The following is a 23427-nucleotide window of genomic DNA, read 5'->3' on the forward strand; positions in this document are numbered from 1 at the left end:
GGGAAAGTCAGACCTCGCGTTCGCGGGACAGCACTGGTGAAATCTTCCAACTGAACCATAGCTAAGGCTTATCCAAAAAAGTCGCTAGGTTTGTCAGTATGAATATTCTATAGAAAAAAACCGCTAAAAGGGTCTGAAAGTTGCTAAATCTAGTGCTAAAGTCACTCTCGTGTGTGTGAGACACGGGAGCTGATGGCAGGGGGCGGTGGATATTTGTGGCGGTCAATGTGGATATTGTGGATGAGTTCTTCTGTGTCATCACGTTCTATTAGTTCTACAGCTTCAGTTTCGGAACTTTCACGCTTAGTAACACATACAGCTGTTCCCTCACCACAGTGCAACAGTGAAAAGGGACCCCTTTCAAACAGTGTCGCGTTCCGAACGTTGTTTAAGCGACATGCGGTATTTTAAAAATTCATATCATAACAAAAATAAACACCGGTATTCGGTATGAACCGGTATACCACCCAGCACTACGTTACAGGCATCTTTAGAGAGGCTGAAATAGGTAATATGGCGACTTGTGCTAGAGATAAAAGCAGAAGTGTGTGATTTCTGCCTCACTAGCATCACCAAATGGAACTGAAATAATAATGAGAAAAAGAATGACTGTTTTCAAATAGGTTTCCCAAACACTGTAATTGGTTGGTTAAACTGATAGCCCCACCCACACTCATGCTATTGGTTGAGCCATTGTTGCTATGCTGGACTGAACAGGATGCTCAAACAAACAATGCTTTGAGTTTTACAGAGCCACAGTGTTTAAACTTTTAGGGGGAGAATCGGCCTACGAATGGCTCATTTTTTTCTGCGTGTTAAGCAGTGATAAGAATATTTTAACATAAAACTAACTTCAGTTTTCTTTGCCTTTTTAATTCAGCTGCTTGAAATGGTGCTTATTTCTACAGACCAGCTGCAGCCTGCTATATTTCTGTGTCAGTCACTTTAAACAGCACTTATCTAAAGTGACGCAAATAAACAAACTGACTCATGCTGTGCTGTAGAAAAGCCCACAACTATTGTTTCCACACTCACAATGCAGGTTTGCCAGAGGTAGCATGTAACCTCATCTTGCCAACTCTAATTTGCCCTTTATTGTGTTGTGATATTATTAAAACCTATTAGAGTTTGCCTGGAGATATGTTCACCTCGGCCTCTGTGGTGTCAGCTCTCCTCTTGCTCAAAAGAGTGTCGTTTAAAGCATCACAACTTCTGTCCATCCTGCATCCTGAAGCTAAATGCACCGACTTCTAAGCTGCCCTTCTCTTTGTGTAAGTGCGTGCGCAGTCTGCTCATCACGACTTCTCAAAGAGAGCCCGAAAAGGGCTGCGGATTTGTACTCGTTTAGAAAGAGCAGGTGATGGAGAGAGAAAGAGTGAGAGGGAGAAAGAAAATGCTCAATAGCACAGGCCTCTTTTATCTCTGGCAGAGGTCACACTATCAATGTCAGCCACAGAGATGGGAACTCAAAGGCCACTAGAGAGATAGAGAGAAAGAGAAAGAGGACAGTTTTTTCCCTCTTTGAGTGGATTGCAGACTGAGAGTGGGGAATGCTTTGATATCGTCCTCTTCACAGGCTGAATAGGGACCTTGGCTTTCATGCTCTGATCTTGACATTTAGTGAAAGCATTTGGAGAGCAACTGAGAGAGTGAGAAAAAAAACACCCCGCTCCTAAAGCTCACTGCCAGAGCTTGCCTCATATTTGCACATAACTGTTGTGAATTGCAGCCAAATGCCAGCTTATGAAAGCTCTAGAACTAAATTTGAGAGCAGTTTGCCCGGACTAGAGCGCAGATTTTAAAAGGATACACCTTAGACACATCGGAACTGGATTGATACTTTCACAAAGTCAGTGTTTGGGATGAACAGGCATATTTTCTTCTGAATAATTCTGTTAATCTGTATGAACAAATAAGTCAAGCCAACATTGATGCAATGTAATTTAAAGGGGTCATATGATGCGATTTCAAGTTTTCCTTTCTCTTTGGAGTGTTACAAGCTGTTCGTGAATAGATAAGATCCCTAAAGTTGCAAAGACATAAGTCTCAAACCCAAAGAGATATTCTTTATAAAAGTCAAGAGATATTCTTTATAAAAGTCAAGACTCCACGCCTACCTAAAATGCCTCATTCAAACATGTCCCCACATGTCTACGTCACGATGTGGGAAGAAAGAAGGCGTAACTTTTTTGTTGCTGCCACCGCCGCCGCCATGTTGTGAAGACGCTGTGTGTTTCGTTGCGAAAGCGAAAATACTTTGTTTGGCCTTCCAAAAGAGGACACGACTAGAAATCAGTGGTTAAGTTGTATTTACAACATTGTTCCAGAACAGTTCAACCCAAATATTCAGATGTGTGCAGCACATTTTATGGAGGACTGTTTCCTGATCCTGGGAGAGTAGACTACAATGCCGGCTGTTCTGACTCACAGACTGTAAGTACGTTTTTTTCATATTTAAAGATTTTGCCACTGATGATTCAAACGCGAGTTTTGAGCTGTGTAGAGTAGCGCTTGTTGTTTGTCATTTCTCCGATCACAAATGCAGACATGGTTTTATGCTTACGCGGCGCGATAAAATAAAAAGACAGTATAAGTCATTATAATCAGTAATTATGTCTCCACTGGATGCAACAAATGCCTCGTTTATAATGGGTTTGAATGTTTTTGTCTTGTCGCGCCGGGACATGGAATCACAATATGGTAAGGGGCGTAACATTTCCGTCACACGCTTGAGGTATTCGGCCAATCACAACGCACTGGATAGCTGGCCAATCAGAGCACACCTTGCTTTTCAGACCGATGAGCTTTGTAAAAATCGACGCGTTTCAGAAAGGCGGGGCATAGAGGAGCAACAATAATGTACAGTATGTGGAAAATTATGTGTTTTTTAACCTTAAGCCACATAAACACATTTCATTACACCAAATACACAAAGTAATGTTCTTTTTAGCAACATCATATGACCCCTTTAATAAATTAGTCAAACTAAGGCAATTGTTAATTTGTCTTACTTTAACCAACCAACAGTGGCATGTTTAGATAGCAGTGTAGAGAGCAGCATTTTGGTTATTCTCACACCACAAAACGGGAGGTTACAGTTTTGGTACAAAAACAGTTACTGGATCTTAAAAATTTGGATTGCACATGCTTATATTTCTATCATTTAATAAATCCCCCTAAACACAACATACACATGAAACAAGCAGTGTGGAGGAGTGTGGCTACTGCATTTATTACATATGTTTGCACCTGACCTGTTGCAACCAACAGGATGATATTTGTTGCATTACAAACGGCCCCCAAAACTGCATATTCAAAATGTTTAAGATTAGGAACACTCCTCATGTTTTAACAAATTGTGTAAAAAAAAATAAAAAAGTAAGAAATATTTTTAATAAAAAACGATTACATAGTTGAGAACTTTATGTGTAGGGTTTTGTACATGTATGATGAGTTGTGGAATTCATAAGCAAAGTGCTGAAAAACACAAATTTGGATGAAATGCCTATTTAATGCAGGCTCTGGTAATTGATGTTTTGTAAACATTTCTACAATATTTTGTAGATAAAAAATTATTATAAAGTTATGTACAATTTATTTTGACATTTTTATTTAATGCAATAAAATTATCAATTCTTTTTTAATCTTATTCATCTTAATTTCAACAGTTGTGTAAATTATTAAATTATTAGATTAATAAATATATAAATTACTTTTTCAATTGTTTTTTTTCATATGTTTCTTTTGCTCCAGAAATTAAATTACATTTACATTTTCACTGTTCCCCAGGGGGCTATATTAGAATGATCTCAGTCTAAAAACAGCTTGCCTTCATTTTGCCTTACTGAGATCTAAAGCTAGTGGAAGAGGAAAGAGAAGAGTAGCATGTAACAGTCTGAGTTGCGTGGCTAGAAGCAGCTCTCTGTGCAATGAAGGGAAGCTAATCTAATTTGAATTGAATTATAACATGTGCACTGGGGGTACACACACACAGTTAACAAGGGTTATTGGAGACTTGTGACAATGGGCAGGTGCCAGGCAGCCTGGATTATCAGCGTATGACAGGGGAGCAAATCTCAACTTTCAGATGTCACCTTGTTCAGCTGATCCAGGACCTGCTCTTCAAAGCTGGTGTCTGATGGTAGTTAGACGGAGGTATTAGTCAATCGGCTGATTGCAGAGCAGTGACGTGGGCTAGAGAGTAAGTGTAGCTTTGTGATGACGCTGTGGGTAATAATAGACCTGTTGTTATCGTCTAATGTTACAGTGCCAGTGTGTTCTTCTGTCAAATTCAATTATGGGATGTGAAATATTCATAATTGCTTTCACAAAAGCATTTGAATGAGGCACATTTATGGAAAAGCGGTGAGGTGAATCTGTTAACAATTATTCATATTCACATATTCTCACAAGATTTAGGCAGTTGAAGTGAAAAGAAACAGAATGATTATGAATTAACATGTTTTCTTTCTCTCTCTGTTTAATACTCTGACAGGCCTAACAGCTGCCACACTCGCTGAAGCCATGAAGAAGAAGATCAAATTGGAGGTGATGAATAGTTACCATGGCAATAATAACCACTGCACAGATTCTGAGAATGGTGACATCACCTCCAGCATGGGTAAGTGTCAGTTCCTCTCTTAAACTGAAGCTCATATGTCGAGCCATCCTAAATGCTCATGCCCTAAGAATCCTGGTCCAACACTAAACACTTTTTTTTAATATATCAGATATCTTCTGTTCATTACCCTGCTGTGTATTAGATCATTATTCAAACTTAAAGTAACAAAAAGATTCCGCTTGTTCACACCTTCCACTGAATACCTGAGGTGAAATTTTGAAGGATATTTTGGCTGCTTTTTCCACTATAATGAAAGTAAATAAGAACTGTGGCAGTAAAGACCCAACATGTAAAAAAAAAAAAAAAGCATCAGAAAAGGGGCTCATACAGTCAGAAGTCTTGAAATCTTCCCTGGCTCTCCGTGGTGCATTGATGATACACTGTAAAAAGTAGTAACCTGCAAGCTGCAAAAGAGCTATTTCTACTAGAGCTGTCGCGATAACTGCAATATCGCAATACGCTGTTGACGAGCAAACCGCATAGTAATGCAAGAACCGCAAGCAACCGCGATTTTTGCGTGCTTTCTTTTTTCATAGAGTTATGCCCTTCTCGTTTTACACTTTGTGCATGTGTACTGAATATTAAATAAGTTAGTAATGATAACATAATGTGTACCATGCTGATTTGTACTGAGGCTCCATAGATTTGCACCTAAACAGACAACGAATGAGAGAGAGATCAACTGAGCATGTGCGATTACTTGCGAGTCATATATATTTGTTAAAATAGGTTGTCATGTCCAAGGAAAGCCAAATCTCTGTCTTAGCATCGATGCATTGTCAGCCGAGCCTTCTAACGTGGCGCTCAAAGTTAAAATGATTTCAACAGCGTTTTTCATTTTGTCTGTCTTTGAATGAATCAGCGTTTTTGAACATGTAGTTGAATGAACGGTTTAAAGACTCACTCAAAGAAAGTCCTTTTCCCTTTTAGTCCCTTTTTTTTTGTGGCGCAACACTGTAACTGCACTGACTGACAGCCCGTCTAGAACACGCGCAGGTGGAAATATCAATAGAAAGTCTCTTGTCCAGTCGGATTCGAGGATCAGAACGAACTGTTATACATATAGGCTAACAATAGCCTAACAATCTTATTGTCAGGTGTATGTTCTGTTATGTGGATCGTTATTTTGTCATTCTCTTCTGTTTACTTCACTTCCTGTTTCAACGCTATTTGGTTTCGTTTTTTTTGGTTTCTGAATATGACCTCGTTATATCGTAGCACATACACACACAGATTATATATATGGCGATAATACCACATACCGCGTTATTGAGCCATTCAAAATTACCGCAAGGGAAATTCCTTCACCGCACAGCCCTAATTTCTACCAGATTTAACCCATAAGAATTAGTTTTGTTGACATAACTTTATATATATATACAGTATATATATATATATATTACATTTATTTTACATTTTAACTTTATTTTGATAAACTTGACACACAACATTAAGATTACATTAAATTAATTTTCGCTGTTATTAAAGCATGTATTTGTGAAGAAGAGCATGTTTTAATCCATAAATAGAGAATAATTATTAAAGAAACATGTTCAGGGTATCATTTAACTGTATAATAGTCAGGTCACAGTGTTTCTTTGTCTAAAACATGGGCTCAGCCCCTGATGTTGGTAGTCTAGTCACACGCCTCAGCTTTGTGAATCCTAATACATGTTCAGCATTTAGTATGTGTGATGATACTTTATGATGTCCTGTTGTTTTCTCTGGTGACCATCAACCTGCAGACTAAGACACAACCCCTTACACCTCTTATTTCTGTTTTTATCTGTTAAGTGCCTCATTGAAATGAGTTAAAACCAGATTTCTGATTTGCATTCACTAAACATTTTCCTTTTCCTTGCAATATGTGACAGAGTTAATTATATATTTTACTATGTGAAGGCATATTCATTGAAGTTGGATCTTATCAATGAATAGTTCACAAAACATTGTGAATGGTTTGTTTAAATCGGACTGACCTGGTTCTCAATTTTAACTTACTGGCTTAATGATCTAATCGCAATGGTTAACGACCGAAAAATTATCACACTACAACTATCGTATCCCTTACCAAGTATACTTCAAGTTTATTTTATTAAGTATACTTAAGTAAAGTTCAAGTATATTTTTAAGTATACTTTATGTAGTAAGTATACAAATATCAGTGTACTAATAGTATACTTGTAAGTGTACTATTTCAATACTCCTTGGGACTAAATTGGCCCACTTTCTAGTATATAAAAGTATACTTTTAAGTATACTTTAAGTATAACAGTAGTAAACTTTGAGTACACAACTAGTTTACATCTATGTTTTTAGTTTGTACTGCAACCAGTGTTGGGGGTAATTCATTACAAGTGCACACAAGTTTTAATTTACAAGAAAATATCTTTACTTATTTTAATAAGTTACTTTTTTAAATAAGTAACGCCAGTTACTTTGTTTTCCCATGTATTGACTGACAGCTTTCCTGTCCTCATGTTGAGAGAAATCAGGAGTGAGTGCAGAGGTGTTGTGTGCGCTGTGTGAACATGATGTTACTGTAGTTCTAGACTAAATTTACTCATCTCACTCACACAAAAAAGGATTCAGTATTCCTCAAAATGAATACAAATAGTCAAATGCAAACTCAGGACATGATGCAAACATGTTAAATAACACAAATATCCTTTATGTATTTGAATCCATTTTATTAACCAGTATCTTTGCTGCTGACCTTCGATGATCAACCATACTGATAAGCAAAAATGACTTCAGACGAACATGACATTTGTGTGGACATGATGCAAACATGTTAAATAACACAAATATCATTTATGTATTTAATTCCATTTTATTAACCAATGTATTTGCTGCTGACCTTTGATGATCAACCATAAGCAAAAATGACTTTAAATAAACATAACATTTGTGGGGGTTTTTTTGTTTGTTTCTGAAGAGAGAAAAATTAAGCCAAGGCAGATGAGAAAAAGTAACGCAAAAGTAATGTAACGCATTACTTTCCATAAAAAGTAACTAAGTAACGTGATTAGTTAGTAACGCAATATTGTAATTCATCACTTTTAAAAGTAACTTTCCCCAACACTGACTGCAAATATACTAAAAGTGAACTGATTGGTATACTGATAGATTACTGATTAAATACTTGTAGCATTTTAGTACACTTTAAAGTATAGTCTCAGTAAACTACTAGTTTAGTAGTAATGAAAGGCATGTGTAATTTCTGCACTACGAGAGGTACTAAACAGAATCACAGCCAGTGAAGTAGTCCGTCCAAAAAGTCATGCCATTGGTTGACCCTTTTTTGTGAGGTTCAAGACCAAGAGATCATTTTTTGGCTGGTTAGCATAGCCCTGCTAACCACTGCTTGTAGATGGATTTAAAATATAAATGTAGAGATTATAGGCCTACAACATGTTTACACACCCAAATCTTCTTCGGTACTTTTTTTATGAAAGAAGTAAGTATGTGAAGAAAAAGAAATCAATGTAAATTATTCCTGTGACCGCAAAGCTGAATTTTCAGCAGCCATTGCTCCAGTCCCCAGCCAGTGTCACACGATCCTTCATAAATCATTCTAATATGCTAATTTAGAGCACAAATAAAAAATTGTATCATTACAAATGAAAGCGGCTGTGCTGCTTTAAATAACTGTGGAAACTGATATACTTGAATAGAAGTCATCCTCCATACATCTCTAGTACTTCCCATTTCAAACTAACAATAACAGGTGTTAATAAAAATACACACAAGTGCAATATTTGTCTTAGTTTATTATTTATCGATTAATATACTGACTCACACTGACATTTCTCCCTAATATGTGTGCATTTTCAGTAAAATGACCATACACAGATTTTAATAGTCTTTGTGTTTGCGCTTTAATAATGTCTATGCGTTTTTGTGCATGTTTTTTTCCCACAGTCTCTCTCTCTATCTGTGTGTGTGTGTGTGTGTGTGTGTGTGTGTGTGTGTGTTTTGGATTACACGCAGCAGATGCCTGATGCTCATTGTAAACACAAGTAATCACAAGCAGCTGGTCAGGACGAATGCCTCTCTGAGTCTCTGTGTGGCTGTGGGTGGCAAAAGTGTGTGTCTGTGTGATGTTCTCTGTCTTGAGCACTCAATAATTCTGCTGCGTGTTCCTCTGACCAGACAAACAGTGGGAGTGTGGGAGAGCACTATAGTTCAACACACTGCATCTTAATACTTCCTTCTCCAATTTTGCTCCGAGCAAATCTTATATTCTGTATTAAGAATTAATTTTGAGCTCAATTTATTTCTTTTCTCATCCACAGATCATCTCATCTCTTGCAGCCAAAAACTGAAAATCACATCCTCACAGGTTCTTTTCATCTACGTTTCAAAATATCTGCGCCTTCATTAACTTTCCCTGAACGAGGCCCCCAAACCCTTCAAGGGCCTCACCACATAACCCCTTTTTCCATCTCTATTTTTTTATCCCTTTCTCTCCCCCGTTGCGGTTGTTGTTGCTTGTTTTGTGATCATTTCCATAAGGGAAGTAACTCAACAGTAAGCACATGGAGGCATCATTAATTTCATCTAAAGGAGAAACGAGACTTCCGGTTTTCCATAATCCCCTCCCCCACCTCCTGCTGACGGGAATGTGGAAATTACTCCATGGTGTCTAACCACTACAAAGACCAGAGCTAAACGCACAGACTAAACACCTAGACCACAGCTGTTTACTGGCAACCGCACCTTTGTCTGGGAAATAAAGCTTGTCTATCGCTACTGTTTTATATACGCCTGTCAGGCTGGAACACGTTAAATGCCTTTAATGGGGAAATTGAGAAAACAAAAAGTTTTATCGTAGGCTAAAAATTAATCAGAGATATTGTAGTGTGTGAGAAATCGAAGTATGTTGGGATCAGTGCTATACAAATGCTTCTCACATGTATGTGTCACAGATAGAGTCTCTTCCTTTCACACACTGCTGCCGGTGGTCTCTGTCTCAGGGGAGGTTGGCCTGAGGAAAAGAGAACTGCTGCATTACCTGCAGGGGGTTACAGCACATGACATGAGCAGAAACATTTATGACTGAGATTAAAGTAGCAATAAAGAGGAAAGAGTTTCCAGTAGCACTAGGAAAATCAGAAGCCTCATTTCTGTGTATAATCTAACTTTTGAAGTTGTTTTTTTTGTTGCATAGGCAAACTCACAAGAAAATGTAGATATTTATACAAATGTTGCTATTTCAGAAAAGGAGAGGATTTTCATTTTTCAAACAGTAGTCTAATTCTACTGATATACCAAAATGCCTTGGCATAGTTTGCCACTTTCCAAGAACAGAGTACAAAATAAAGCAGAATGAGTCACAAGGTTGCAAGTTATATCAGGATTGCAAATTTCAAATGGACTCAATTTGAGATTTGTTTGATAATTTTTCATACAAAAACTTGAGTCTCAGAGCTAATTTTTTTAAAATAAGGAATTCAGTCCACACAATAATTATGAACAATTTAAGAATATTAATAGAGATTAGTTACTGATCAAAATATGGGTGTCACAGTTTTAGGCAAGTTAAATTTTTTTGTGTTAGTGGAAATCATACCTCACTGGGTTACTGGGTTGGATAAAAAATGTGAGATTTTTAAAAATCTGACTTTTTTTTGTCATTCATTCATTTATTCATTTATTTTAATATTTAATAATTATTTATTTACTACAATATTTACTACAATACAGTGTCAAATTTGTGATATTTTTAAATCATTTGAATTATTAGATACAGTTGAAAAGGCACAAGACCGCACTCAGTCTCAAGTCCATTTTAAGTCTGAGTCTAAGACCATATTTTATATGACTAGTCAAGTCCAAGTCCAGGCCAAGTCCAAAATGCTCCTGGAAATATTGGCAAATACACTCACTTTTGATGTGGGACAGGCCATAATAACTCATTTAAGGACACCTTTGATGTGTTTAAAACTGGCTGTTTTCACTAGATTTTATTTCAGATAATAGTTTATCTAACTTATCTATTCTATCTCACAAAACAGTTAAAAAAAATAGTATTTTTCCCGCTAATGCTTTAAAAAAAAGTTCAGGAAACCAGAGTGTAGTATTTTTTAGTATTAGTATTTTTACTCTGCTGTAAAAGTACTTTTCAGGTGTGTGTACTTTATCAGAGTGTTTTTCTTTAGAAAACTTTACTTCACAGCATTCCAAAGCACAATATTGTACTTTTTACTGCACTACGTTTCATATTAAATATAATTTAATACTTAATTACATTAGTAATCTATTACTTTCTTACTTTTACTCAAGTAAAAGTAATTCAAAGATTTACTTGAGTACAAGAAAGTACTACATTTTTAATGTTCTTAAGTATTAAAGGTAAAACAACAACTTTTATTTATGAAATGAAGTGCGGTAAAAAGTATGACATTATGCTTTGGAATGTAGTGAAGTAAAGTTTTCCAAAGAAAAACACCCTGATAAACTACAGATACTTTTAAAATTTACTTGAGTAAAGTAAAAATACTTCACTACTGTCCACCTCTGTTCATGGACTGTGCCATAATCAAAGACATAAAGACATTGTTTGAACGCTACATTGAGGCTACATTGTATATTTTTTGTTGCTGTTTCTCAGTTGAACCCTTTCCAGGTGCTGTGTTGTTTTGTTGTTCTCCACACCATTTTACGCAACAGTTTAGTGCCCAAATTTGTACCAAGATCCCTGCTGTGTTTGGATTTATCCAGCCGAGTACTTGGCTCCTTCCCAGCCCTGTCATTAGACTTCTTTTGTTTCCTTTCCTCAGCGTTCGCTTGTTTTGTTTCTCCTTTTTTATTAAACGCTAAATATTTATACAATTTGCAACTTCCTGTCAAAATCATTTACACTCCCACAATAGCTCGGGCTCAAGTGCACAATGGCAACTGCTGTGGGGGGGATATTTTTAAATGGCGCTTTTCCAATTTCTTTTAGCCCTGGGCTCTTTTGTTTTAGGTAAATAAAGATTGAAAGCTCTTCGTGAGTGATATCGGCCACCATGTGTTTCAGAAACAGGCCTCAGTGGTACTGCGGCGTTATCAGACGCTAGCGGATCGCATTGTTATTCTTTTTGCAGCAGAAGCTGAGACGTAGGCCCCTTGAGATACGGATGAAGGGTGACGGATGTTGATGCATTTGGCTGAGTTCCAGTCTCATTCAAAAGTGTCTTTTTGGATGGGGAGGGGTTTAGTGTTTCCTTGCCACTTTGGCCCTTTCCTGAATGTGCTTAGAAGGCCAGATATTGCTCCTATCAGCATTTTCTAGCGTAATATGGCAGTTTAAATTCCACTTGAAAAGGCGAATGTGCGGATGGCATTGTCATTTTGACTTTAAGAATATTGGTGACGCCTAGCGAAGAAGACGGAGCAGCTTGCATGTTCTTGGCATGTGCTTGTGCTTGGCTCAGATCCCTTTTCCATCCATACATCAATCTCCTCAGCACTCAATGACTTTCTTTGATCTCCCTTTCACTTCCTTTCTGTCGCCTGATCACCGTGACTGATCTGCGTGTCATCTGTTTCATGAAAATCAGGGCCTTTTTTATTCTTTTTTTTAGTCTCGGACTAAAAATGTCATGACGAAAGGGAGGAGAACTTTCATTTGTAAGTCTCTATTGCAGAGAGGGGACCTCTGACCCCTAGAGCTGCCTGGTATTTGGTTGAAAAGCAGAGGGAGATGGAAGGTCTTGAAAACTATCGCCTCCAAAGGGCTCATCATCTCCTGGCCTTCCTTCTCATCATCACTCCGCTACTGCCGAGAGTATCAACTCTAGTGAATCCATTACCACAAGGCCAACACAGTTCAGGAGCATCTCTAGGCGACTGATGGGAAATGAAAAAGTCTTTGAGAGAAACTGTCAAAATGTCCTCTCTCTCTCTCTTTCATCCTTCGCTTTCAAAGTGGCGGTGGTGTACGGGCGGCCGCAGAGTGGCTGACTGTAACCTTACGCCCTGACCTGTTCAGTTGTTAGGGGATCCATTTCCTTTTTTCTGCTGTTATTCCTCTCTGGAGAATATCCGCTCACATTCCTATAAAGGATAACACTGTTAGAGTGCTGCAAGGGATTGGATCAGCACACTAAAACAAGCAAAACACCGGTCACACAGCAGGCGTATGTACTGCAGTCTTGCTGTCACATAGCTTGTTGTGCTACAAATAGAGTGTGTGGTTTAATTTATCATGGGGTTGTTATGTATGAAGACGTTTGCAGCAGTCTGAGAAGCAGCTAATTGCTTTGAGGTACAGACTCCAGCAGCTCTAGTTATACTCGTAGGCATGCTGTGCCATAATGGCACAGCTTTAAAGAGAGCTCTAACAAAGCAGAAACTGATGAAATTTCATAACGTGAAGCATCATAATTTGGAACTATTTACAAGATGTTTTCCCTTACAGTGTGATGAGTGTTTCTTAATATCCTCAGACTGTTGGTGCAGCATGTGTTATTTTAATGAGTTAGATTTTTTTTTTAAATGCTACATTTATTAGGGTTTCCTACAGTGCAATAAAGCTTTTATATAGAAACATGTATTAGATTACACAGTAGTTATGTGTGATTAATTAAGGTATAATTATTTTGTGTGTTTCAATGCTTTTTTGTACAGGTTTGGAACTTCCATTCATGATGATGCCACATCCCTTGATTCCAGTCAGTCTGCCTCCTGCCTCGGTCACCATGGCGATGAACCAGATGAACCACCTCAGCACTATTGCCAATATGGCAGCTGCTGCTCATGTCCAGAGTGCCCCGTCCAGAATGGTGACGTCAGTTATTAAGGTACAAGGAAACAAACTGTGCATACAGTTCTTAAGAAGATTTAAAGAGAAAATTTACCCAAGAATGAACATTCAGTCGTCAACTACATTAATTAGCTGCATATTGTTCATTTATTTACTTAATATCAACATGTATTAAAGGATTTTTGGATGGATATACATGTACATGACATATATGTGCAATTGTATTACTTCACATACATAAACATACATTTTTATATGGGCTAAATATATATATATATATATATATATATATGTTAATGTATGAAATTGTTCCAATATATGTTTTTACTTCATACTTCACACTATATTTCATACATGGAAATTTAATATATGCACATTTGCATGTGGGCATTGAAAGTTCATTCCACCAAATCCTTCAAGCTTCAAAAATTTCATAAAGACATCATAAAAGTAATCCATATGAATCAAGCTATTTAGTCCCAGTCTCCTGAAGAGAAATGATCCCTTCATATGATGAAGAGATTTAAATTAGGCGTTTACTCGCAAATAAACATTGATCAGCACACATATATAGAGCGCATAAAAGCTAACAAAGGCTCAAATGTGCTTGTGTGACACGCGAGAACAAAGCTCATTGGAAATAAACATTGTGTGCATCAATTTGTTTTGTGGAACATTTGTTTTTTCCATACAAGAACAACTCACAGTGACCATGGTGACAGAAATTTTATTTAGAGCATAGTGCACTAGTTGTGAAGACTACTTTTGATCAAAGATCAATGGAAAAATACTTTTTTTTTTTTTTTGTATTCCACATTCTGGTTTGGAATGAATAAATAATGACCGATTTTGGTAACACTTTACAATAAAGTTCCATTTGTTAACTATATTTAATGCATTACCTAACATTAATTAGGAATGGGATTTGTAACAATAGAACAAAACTATAACAATAGATTTGTTACCGTATTTATTCATCTTTGTTAACGTTACTTATTAAAAATACAACTGTTTGCTCAGGTCCATTATATAGCCTTAATATATAGGCTACAACTTTTGATTTGATTTAGTAAATGTTGGAATCAACATTAACTAAGATTATTACCTAAGATTATTAAATGCTTTAGACATATTTTTTCATTGTTAACTAATGTAATGCTAACAAATGGAAACTTATTGTAAAGTGTTACCCAGATTTGTTCATGTTTTGAGTGAACTATTCTTTATATTTATTCTTCATGCAGTGTACTATTTAGAACAATATTTAACTTTCACAACAGAGAAAGTTATTCTGCAATATTTTAGAATTTATTACAGTTTGATTAAAACTTTAACAGATTATGATGACTAATGTGTGTGTTCACTCTCAGGAGCGAGTTCCAGACAGCCCATCACCTGTACCCTCTTTGGATGGTGGCCGCAGGTCAGGGAGCCACTTATCCTCCAGACAGAACAGCAGCGTGTCCAGCTCTCCTGCCCACACAGAGAGCTCTTCTGACCGGCCACGTACGTCTGCTTGACCACATAAAAGTCTTGTCTTTTGTTTTATTCCTCAGTGTCTTATTACAAAGTCTACGTTGCATGTAATTTCAATATTTTATTTGACATCAGTGTCATGTTAGCTGTAATAATATGTATACTTTTACATTTTCATTTCTCTCTGTATCGTCTCTCATATGGCTGAAACCAAACTTACTATTTCAGCAGAGTTTGGTCCCTGAGCACTTAGCACTATGCTCTCATGATAATGTGAAACTACACATCTAACCTTACAAATGTGCTTTTAGAATTAAGAATAAGGTGATATCACAGAATCTACTAAAAGCAAAGCCATCAGAGCAGTTCATGTGCATTGCTTTAACCGGAACTAAAACTATGCAATTACAGATAATGCTCTCTACTTTTTTCAGTCTATTATCAGACACATTATAAATCTTACCCAAGATATCAGATACCAGTGGTATGATATAATTTGGGTTTTAAATCCTATTTTTGACAAAACTGAAGTTTAAATCTTGTAATAATTTTTAGGCTTTTTGAGATTGCTTCTATAATATTATCTACCTGTATTTTGTTAAAGAGATTTTAAAGCTGTCCCGCTTATTCCATGATCATTTGCCAAGTTATAGACAAGTTAAAACTAGTATTGCTCTTTGCAGCACAATATTTGACGAATGGGTAAAAATTATGTTACTTTCGTCAGTTACGGCACGTTAGCGCTAGCATTCTGCCCGCTTCAAATCCTACACAGAGATTAAATAGTGCGGTAAGACCACATTTATTTGAATTAATTATAGCATGTATTTCAATTAATTATCGATCAATCGTTTGAGAGAGAGCGAGAGAGAGAGATGACAGTTGTGTGTACCTGTGTGCTGCGTCTGCGCATCTCTCTGTATAAACAATTACTTCAACTACAGCGATTTTACCACCTCGTTGCTGGGGAATATAATGTAGCAATCTAGTATCTAGGCCATTTTATTAATGAAAATTAATAAGCGTTGACAACAAGTTTGTGTGTGTGTGCAGCGCAATCAGCAATCTCTGACCTCTCTCTCTCTCTCTCTCTCTCTCTCTCTCTTTCTCTCTCTCTCTCTGTGTGTGTGTGTGTGTGAGCGAGTGATGCGTGTTGGTTAGTGTGCATCAATTAAAGCAGCGCATTAATATAGAATGGTGATTAAACTGACTTGGGACTACCTGTGCATTAAACGGTTTTACGGCATACCTGCCAGCCAATCAGAATCCAGTATTCAGACAGACCATGGAATAACTTAATATAATGGAACATTGGGCTTCACAGGTCAGGCTTTTGTATCTGTGTCCTTTGTTTGTCAAATCTGTTTATATTCCCCTCCTTTCCCTTTAGATTTACATCAGAATGGTCTTTCTCTTTGCCACGCCTTGTTAGGCCTATCTCCAAGTGCACCACCAGGACCAAAAGAGGGGGATCTGGCAACCCATGACACAGGCCATGAAACAAAGAGGGTTTCCTCAGAAAAAGGTTAGATGCCAGTTATATTGCATTCTGTGTTGAAAAGCATTTGCAAGGGATTCTACTTCTAAATAAATCCTATTTCTAATATTCTTTTATTAAATGACGCCTTGAGATGTCAGAGTTTACAAACATTATCTTTTGTTGTAATAAATCAAACATTAACATGGCTTGTATAAGCTGTTTATTTTAAAAATAAAACTGATTCATATTTTACTGATTATACAGATAGTATGCATTAGAAAATAATTACTTAGGTGCCTTCTGTCTGAGACTGGTGAACAACCCAGGTTATAACAGTTTAAACAGTTCAGAAGTGCTTATTTCAGAAGCAAAAACAAGTTCATTACATTACTGTTCAACAAGGTTAAAAGGTTTAGCAATGACTGCACTTTTACTGTGTTCTTCTGTTATAAAAACACGTTTAGAATTACGTACCAGGAAAAAAATATCATGGAAAACGCAAGCATTTTTCCCAAACAGATTTAAAATTGTGTCTAATATTTTTTTCCTTTAGCTTAGCAGATCATTTATCAGAAGTGGTTTAGATTGACTGCAGGAAATGATTGCTGATTCTGCTGATGTGTCACCTAATACTCAGTTTATTTTATTTCTATTCATAGATCAGTCTTTATGTGTGTATTCTGAGAAATCAGTGAATACTCTCGCTCACAGTTCTGTGAAAATTATCCATAGAGGTAGAAATGGCACAGTAGTGGGGCTAAATTAGTTAGCGATTTGCAGAGCGTGAAGTAATGAGCAAGACCCCCCCTCCCAACCAACTCCCTTACCCTGGGCCTCCTGGAGGTGTAATTTTCCTAATAACCTCCCAGAACCCTTGTTTGGTTTTTGCGTTTGAAGGCTTTCATTAGGCTAATGAGGACTTTGCAAGGACGAGTAGTCAGCACAATTTCCTCATTGTGCCGTGGAGAGTAGACAGTGCACCCCAAATCAGAAAGGGGGGCTTTTGTGTGACTGAGCACAGCCTTTCGGGATTTGGCGAAATCCCAAGATCACACAGGTGCTAAAACCCCGCATAAAACAAAGGATTTGAACCACTGATGCCACTACATAAAAGGTGGTGGTGATGATGATGATGAAGAGATATATTATGACCAGGAAGGTTTATATATAATATCGTTCAAAATTTGGGGTTGGTAATTTTAGTTATTTATTTTTAAGAAATGAATGCAATTAATTTGATCAAAAGTGACAGTAAAAAAAAGATGTCTATTTCAAATAAATGCTGTTCTGTTTATCAAAGAAAGCTGAAAATCACCAAATCAGCATGGACCATGTGACACTGAAGACTGGATTAATGGCTGCTGAATATTCAGCTTTAGCCCAATTCAGAAGTTAACTGTTTCTCATGGGGACCTAAGCGATTTATAACATTTACAGGGGTTAGTCTGTGATTTTATTTCCGTCCGAATCCAGAATGCTGGTGTTTTTCTCCCACAACCCGTGTAAAAATCCCTGGCCGAATTTACGACAAGGTCAAGGTCGTGTGGTAATTTAATTGCTGTCCGAATCCACATCTCTGAGTTCACAAGAAGACATTGATTCAAAATCCAATGTTTAAATCCTTTTTGACCACTGCTGAACAATCTACGGTAACTGTTGCACTTCACTGTAATTTGTGTGCATATTTATTATGAAATGGTGAAATGCTGGAAAGTATTTACGAGAGCAATATTTCATAACTGCTCCACCACAGCGAGTGGGAGCTGTTAAGAACAAAAAGAAGAAAAGCATGTAAACATTTGAAATGGGTCACAGGAAATCACAGGAGTACATTACATGTAAAATGTATTCAGTCAGAAAACATTTACATTGTTGTAATATCTCACAGTATTACTGACTTTTACTATACTTTTGATCAAATAAATACAGCCTCGATGAGCAGAAGAGACTACTTATAGAAAACATGGAAAAATCATACTGATCCCAATGTCTTGAACTGTAGTGACCAGTGTAACTGGTGAAAGAAACCCATTAGCAGTGTTGGTCTCATCAACAAAATTACGTGATGGTAATGGTAGGTTTTGTTTTTTTGTTTTAATTTGGTAATGAGAAATGCGAATAATGATGCTAAATGAATTATTGTAATTAAGACATACTGATGAGGATAATATGACAAGAAAAAAATAACAGCATAAAAGATGCATTTACAATATTTTTTGAAGAAGAACATATTGACTAAATTGAAAATGAACACTACCCATCTGATTTTCTATTCATGTCAGTTGGTCAGCTGGAGCAGGACTTGACAAAAAATTTTGTTTAGTCTGAATTCACAGCTACTTCAGAAAGTCTGTCAATGGAGAAAGATGTTTTTTTTTTAGAATCAAATAGTGTTGTTATGGCTTCAACCAGCAGGGACTAATGGGTCAATGTTAACAAGTGAAATTGTGAACTCTTTACCATAACACATTAGATTTGGTCTGAAAGCGTAATGATAGCTTGGTCGTGTTATTAGGGAAATGGACTACATCGAAATGACATGATGTCATATTCGAGTGTGGAATTCATGTATAGGCCTTCACATGATATTCTTTATTTTTGTTAAAAAATTAATTTCACAAAAGGCTGCATACATTTGAAAAGTTAAGCTCACTATCATAAAAACTCCTGTCCTTTAACTAGTTTTGATTTTGAAGTTAGCCCCTTGGCACAATTCCAGGCCTGCTGAGCACTTGTGAAGTTTCGTCTCGAATTTTATGCATGCTGATTTTATGAAACTTCAAAAATCAATGGCTCTCCCTTTGTAGAGCGTCATTCTAGACTCTCAGTCACTGCCAGGACACCTTTACCAGTCACTAGACTGAAGGATAAATTTCACCTTCATGTTCCTGAAATTAATCTTTAGGGGCAGCGCTGAAAGTGTGAAGATCAGAAGTTGTATCTCTTCTTTATGGCTTGTCAAAGACAGAAGAGTTCAAAGACGAGTCCTTTATCCGCCTCCGAGCTTTTCAACCTTCATTCATTCTCCGCTCGCTCTCTTATGCTGACTGTGGAGGGCTTTAGCAGTGGACGCAGAAGTTCATTAGCCCAGGGAATCCAAAACAAGAGGGGAAAAAATTGACCTTGGTTGAGGAGATACATTTATGATCTAAAAGGCTGCCAGGATTTTTTGCTGGAAAGCAAGTGAACACATCCTAATAATTCAATGGAGGATCAATCAGATTTGAAGGCACAGAGAAGAGAAAAGAGAGTAGTGCTAACTCAGCACTGATTGTCCCTCCGGGGCACCGTAGTTCAGTGGCACGGCCCAAGCTTCCTCCCACTGAGTGCTCCGGCGGCCAACACTAATCACATTCCAGCAGACACCATGCTTTTAGGAACCCTAGAGAAGAGGAGAGGGAGGGATGAAGATGAGCAAAGAGAGGGAGATCGGCAGTGAGGGGAGTTGACAGTGAGCGAGAGCCAGCGGAAGCGGGAGCCCGATTGTTTTTCCTCTTTGAAACACCTTGAATGTGACAGTGGCATCTCTCTTCTGCCAAGATGTGAAGATCAGATAGTGTGAGATTAAGATGCTTTGGTCAGCTAAGTGAATCCACAGAGATAAGGGAGGGGTGAGTAAATCTAATCAGACCTTATCAGGCACAAGGGAAGGTGAGGTTTTGAGCACCTACTTGTTTAAATGGATCTTGAGGTATGTATATACTTAACAGTATACTGGGCAAAGAGCTGAGCAGAGCTTTTTAATGCATTTTTTAAAGTGAAGGACATTCAAGAGCAAAAATACAAGAGATGCTTTTGGTTTTTGTGGCTAAATGAAGAGAATGTATATAAAGAAATGGGACGTACAGAAAGAAATCGATACAGACAGAACTATAGACTGAATGAAAGACTGGAAAGAGAAAGGCAATGAGGTTGAGGATTCAGTTTTAGAAACTTCACCCCTATGTCATTCCAATCCTGTGACATACTGTCTTCAGTGGAACATAAATGGAGACATTTTCCATGCAGTTAAGAATGTGGATTGAAAAAAAAATCTTTGCATCACAGGAATAAAATACACTTTACAATATAGTTACTTAGAAAACAGTTATTTTAAATTATAAAAATATTTCACAATATTACTGTATTTTTAACTAAATAAATGCAGCCTTGATGAGCAGAAGAGACTTCTTTCAAACACATAAAAAAATCTTACAGGCACCAAAATTCTGAACTTTTCTGAACTGTATGCATTGAGTCTCTGGAATCCAAACAATAACTTTGTTTAAGGAACAGACCAAAGTTTAAACTGTTCTTTACTCAAAACGCATGACATGCAAGGAAAAATATAATGGCCATAAATGAATCATTTGTTCTTACGACTATTTATTAATTCAATTCTTCACTTTAGTTCAATTGTGGCAACATTGTACTAATTAATTCCATGGTTTTAGGTGAATCGTGCCCACATTGTACTAATTTGATTCACTCATTTTAATTCCGTTAAATTATTTTATTAGTAGACATTACAATATCATTATAATATAATACTAATAATCATTACAATATTAGTAGACTATAATGTGGCCATGATTTATATACAGTTTTTGTTTGTTTGTTTTCATTTGTTTTGGTGCAGTTTTCACATGAAATGTGTAGATTTTCAAAACTCAAGAATCCAAACTGTCCACACTTGTAACACTGCTAGTCAATCTTTTAAAACCAAACTTAAGTAATTGACATAAAATCCATACTGTTTCATCAAAAGGTATGATATGACAAGGCCATGAGGTTTTGTGCTAAAACAGAGTTTACTACCAATACAGTAAATGTGTTATTGTACCATATGAGTCTATACCGTAGTTTCACCTTTTCAGCGTGACAGTAATTTGCCAGTCTCTACCAGTCTTCAACATGCCCTCTGTTTACAGTCCCACATGGCATACTGTAATGTAAAATTCTGTATTTGATGCCATCCGTCTCCCTCCTTTGGATGTATCTCTGATCAATCTGACAGACACATATTTATTGATAGTTTCATCTCTCTTGTACCCTATCTTGCTCTATGCTTTATGTTCTCTCTCCTCTCTCTCTTGCACACACACACACACACAATTTGAATATTATGGTTATTATCGGATTTGCATTGCTTATACTGTAACAATAATTCATTATACTTACTGTAAGTAAAATGTTTACATAGATGACACTTATTTTGTGTTATGAAAAGCATAATGAAATGTTTTAATAAAATGCATTTTTGATGATTTGTTGTGACATTTGTACTGAGAGTTTTGAAAATGTACAACTTGCTTGTGAAAACAGCACCAAAATGAATGAATTAATAATAATTGTAAAATGAGGGAACACATTTTTAATTTGTGTCCACGATGTATGTTTTTATGTTGTGTGGGGCTCTGTATTTTTCAGTGACTATTCCTTTAAAGGGGTCCTATTATGCTCTTTTACAAAGTCTTGATTTTGTTTTGGGGGTGTACTAGAACAGGCTCTCATACTAGGTTGTTCGAAAAACACATTATTTTCCACATATTTTACATTATTACAACACCTCTCTCCCCAGTCTGGCATGAACGGCTCGAATAGTTCCTGTATCAAATGAAGTCCCGCCTTCTGAAATACGAAATGTGTTGTAATTGGCAGCACTCGGCGCCTGGTCGGGAAATGTCATGCCCCTTACCATAGCCGCATGCGAGCTTCAGTGTAAATATTGCATCAAAATCAAATCAATTTGAGCATGATTTAAACCCGGATGATTGTAACCACTCTAAGTTCATCTGCCTTGGGAAAGCTAGCGTGTCTCCGACATAGTGATAACACTCGGTGCCTTCTCTAGTGCAGCTCAACCAGGTCTCGTCCCATTCGTCAGTATTTGTGATATCACAAATCCCAGAAAATATGCGTTGTAGTCCAAACGAGTCGTTCGTTGTAGTTTTTGAAAAGTGATTTCTGTTAAATAAAATATCTCCTTTTGAACTGGACTTTGAGCTTTGTAACTTTGCAGATCATTTTTATGCTCAAACAGCAACATTACAGACTAACTAAAGTTGAAAAAGTGAAAAAACATAATAGGACCCCTTTAAAAAAAGGTGACATATTTTGCTTCTGAAATGCTGTTTCTGAGAAAAAAATTGTAATTGCTATTTAATCCCACTCAGTCAGGCCCATAAAGTCAGTTCACTTGATAATAATTAAAGGGACAATCCCTCTGGAGAAACCTGCAGTTAAGTGCTTTGCTCAAGGGAACAATGGCGAGAACATGCCTTGCTCCTTGTGGGGATCAAACCATCAACCTTTCAACCTGAGCTTTAACACTTACATCACACAATAACAAATGCATTAAACAAAAACTTTTAACATTGCAGTAGAGAATGTCCAGTTGACTATATGTAATCAATCTCCAGATGTAGTTAAACAACCCTAATAATTTTGACGTTTTTCTTTTGATGCAGACTTGTTACAGCAGTTCACTCATTTTGAACTTGCATGCCCTATCCTACAGTATATAATTGTAATGCCAATGCCATATGGCAGTACAGTATTATGCTAATAGATCAGCTGTGTTAGAACAGAAAGTCACCTTTCTCTGGCTTCCCTGCTGACATTTTTTATTAGCATACACAGGGCTGGTTATTACCACTACAGAACTATGGATAACTGTGTAAACCCCATGCTTTAATACAGCCTTACAAAATGAACAGAGCCCATCTGGTCTAACTGTGCAAATGTATTAAAACAGCTTTGATAGGTACAATAGGGGAGCCCTAGGCTAAAGAAATAGTCTATTAGTTTTTATTTCTTTTGCTGAAGAAATTTGCATAGGTGAAGATATAAAAAAAACTAAATCTTGACCAGCTTGTATATTTACATTAGTAACTTGCTGCACTGAAAAAAAATGTTACCTTAAAATGACATCTATGAACTGGTTTTATTCAGGTCAAATATAATTTATACCATAAAAGTGTTGTACTGTAGGGTACTTGTACTGTCTCTCAGGTGGGGGGCGCCATTCTTCACCCCCGCCCAGAGTTATGGAATCGGTGGGCATGGCCCCTGAGGGGGCACAGCTCCTAGCATCTGGTCTCTCAACTGAGGTTG

General features: G+C 37.0%; 1 protein-coding gene across 2 annotated transcripts in view; it reads left to right on the forward strand.

Moving 5' to 3' along the window:
- Nucleotides 1–4492: 4492 nt before the first annotated feature.
- Nucleotides 4493–23427, forward strand: part of LOC107556708 (dachshund homolog 1-like) — a 34508-nt gene continuing 15573 nt past the window's right edge. For both annotated transcript variants that reach the window (XM_016239883.1, XM_016239884.1), the window contains exons 1-4: nt 4493–4621; nt 13241–13413; nt 14747–14882; nt 16243–16377. In XM_016239883.1, coding sequence (XP_016095369.1) covers nt 4525–4621; nt 13241–13413; nt 14747–14882; nt 16243–16377 — 541 coding nt within the window. In that variant the 5' untranslated portion in view covers nt 4493–4524. The remainder of the gene's footprint in view (nt 4622–13240; nt 13414–14746; nt 14883–16242; nt 16378–23427) is intronic.

Source organism: Sinocyclocheilus grahami, unplaced genomic scaffold, assembly GCF_001515645.1.
Source record: "Sinocyclocheilus grahami isolate Dianchi unplaced genomic scaffold, SAMN03320097.WGS_v1.1 scaffold576.1, whole genome shotgun sequence".
Lineage (NCBI taxonomy): Eukaryota > Metazoa > Chordata > Actinopteri > Cypriniformes > Cyprinidae > Sinocyclocheilus > Sinocyclocheilus grahami.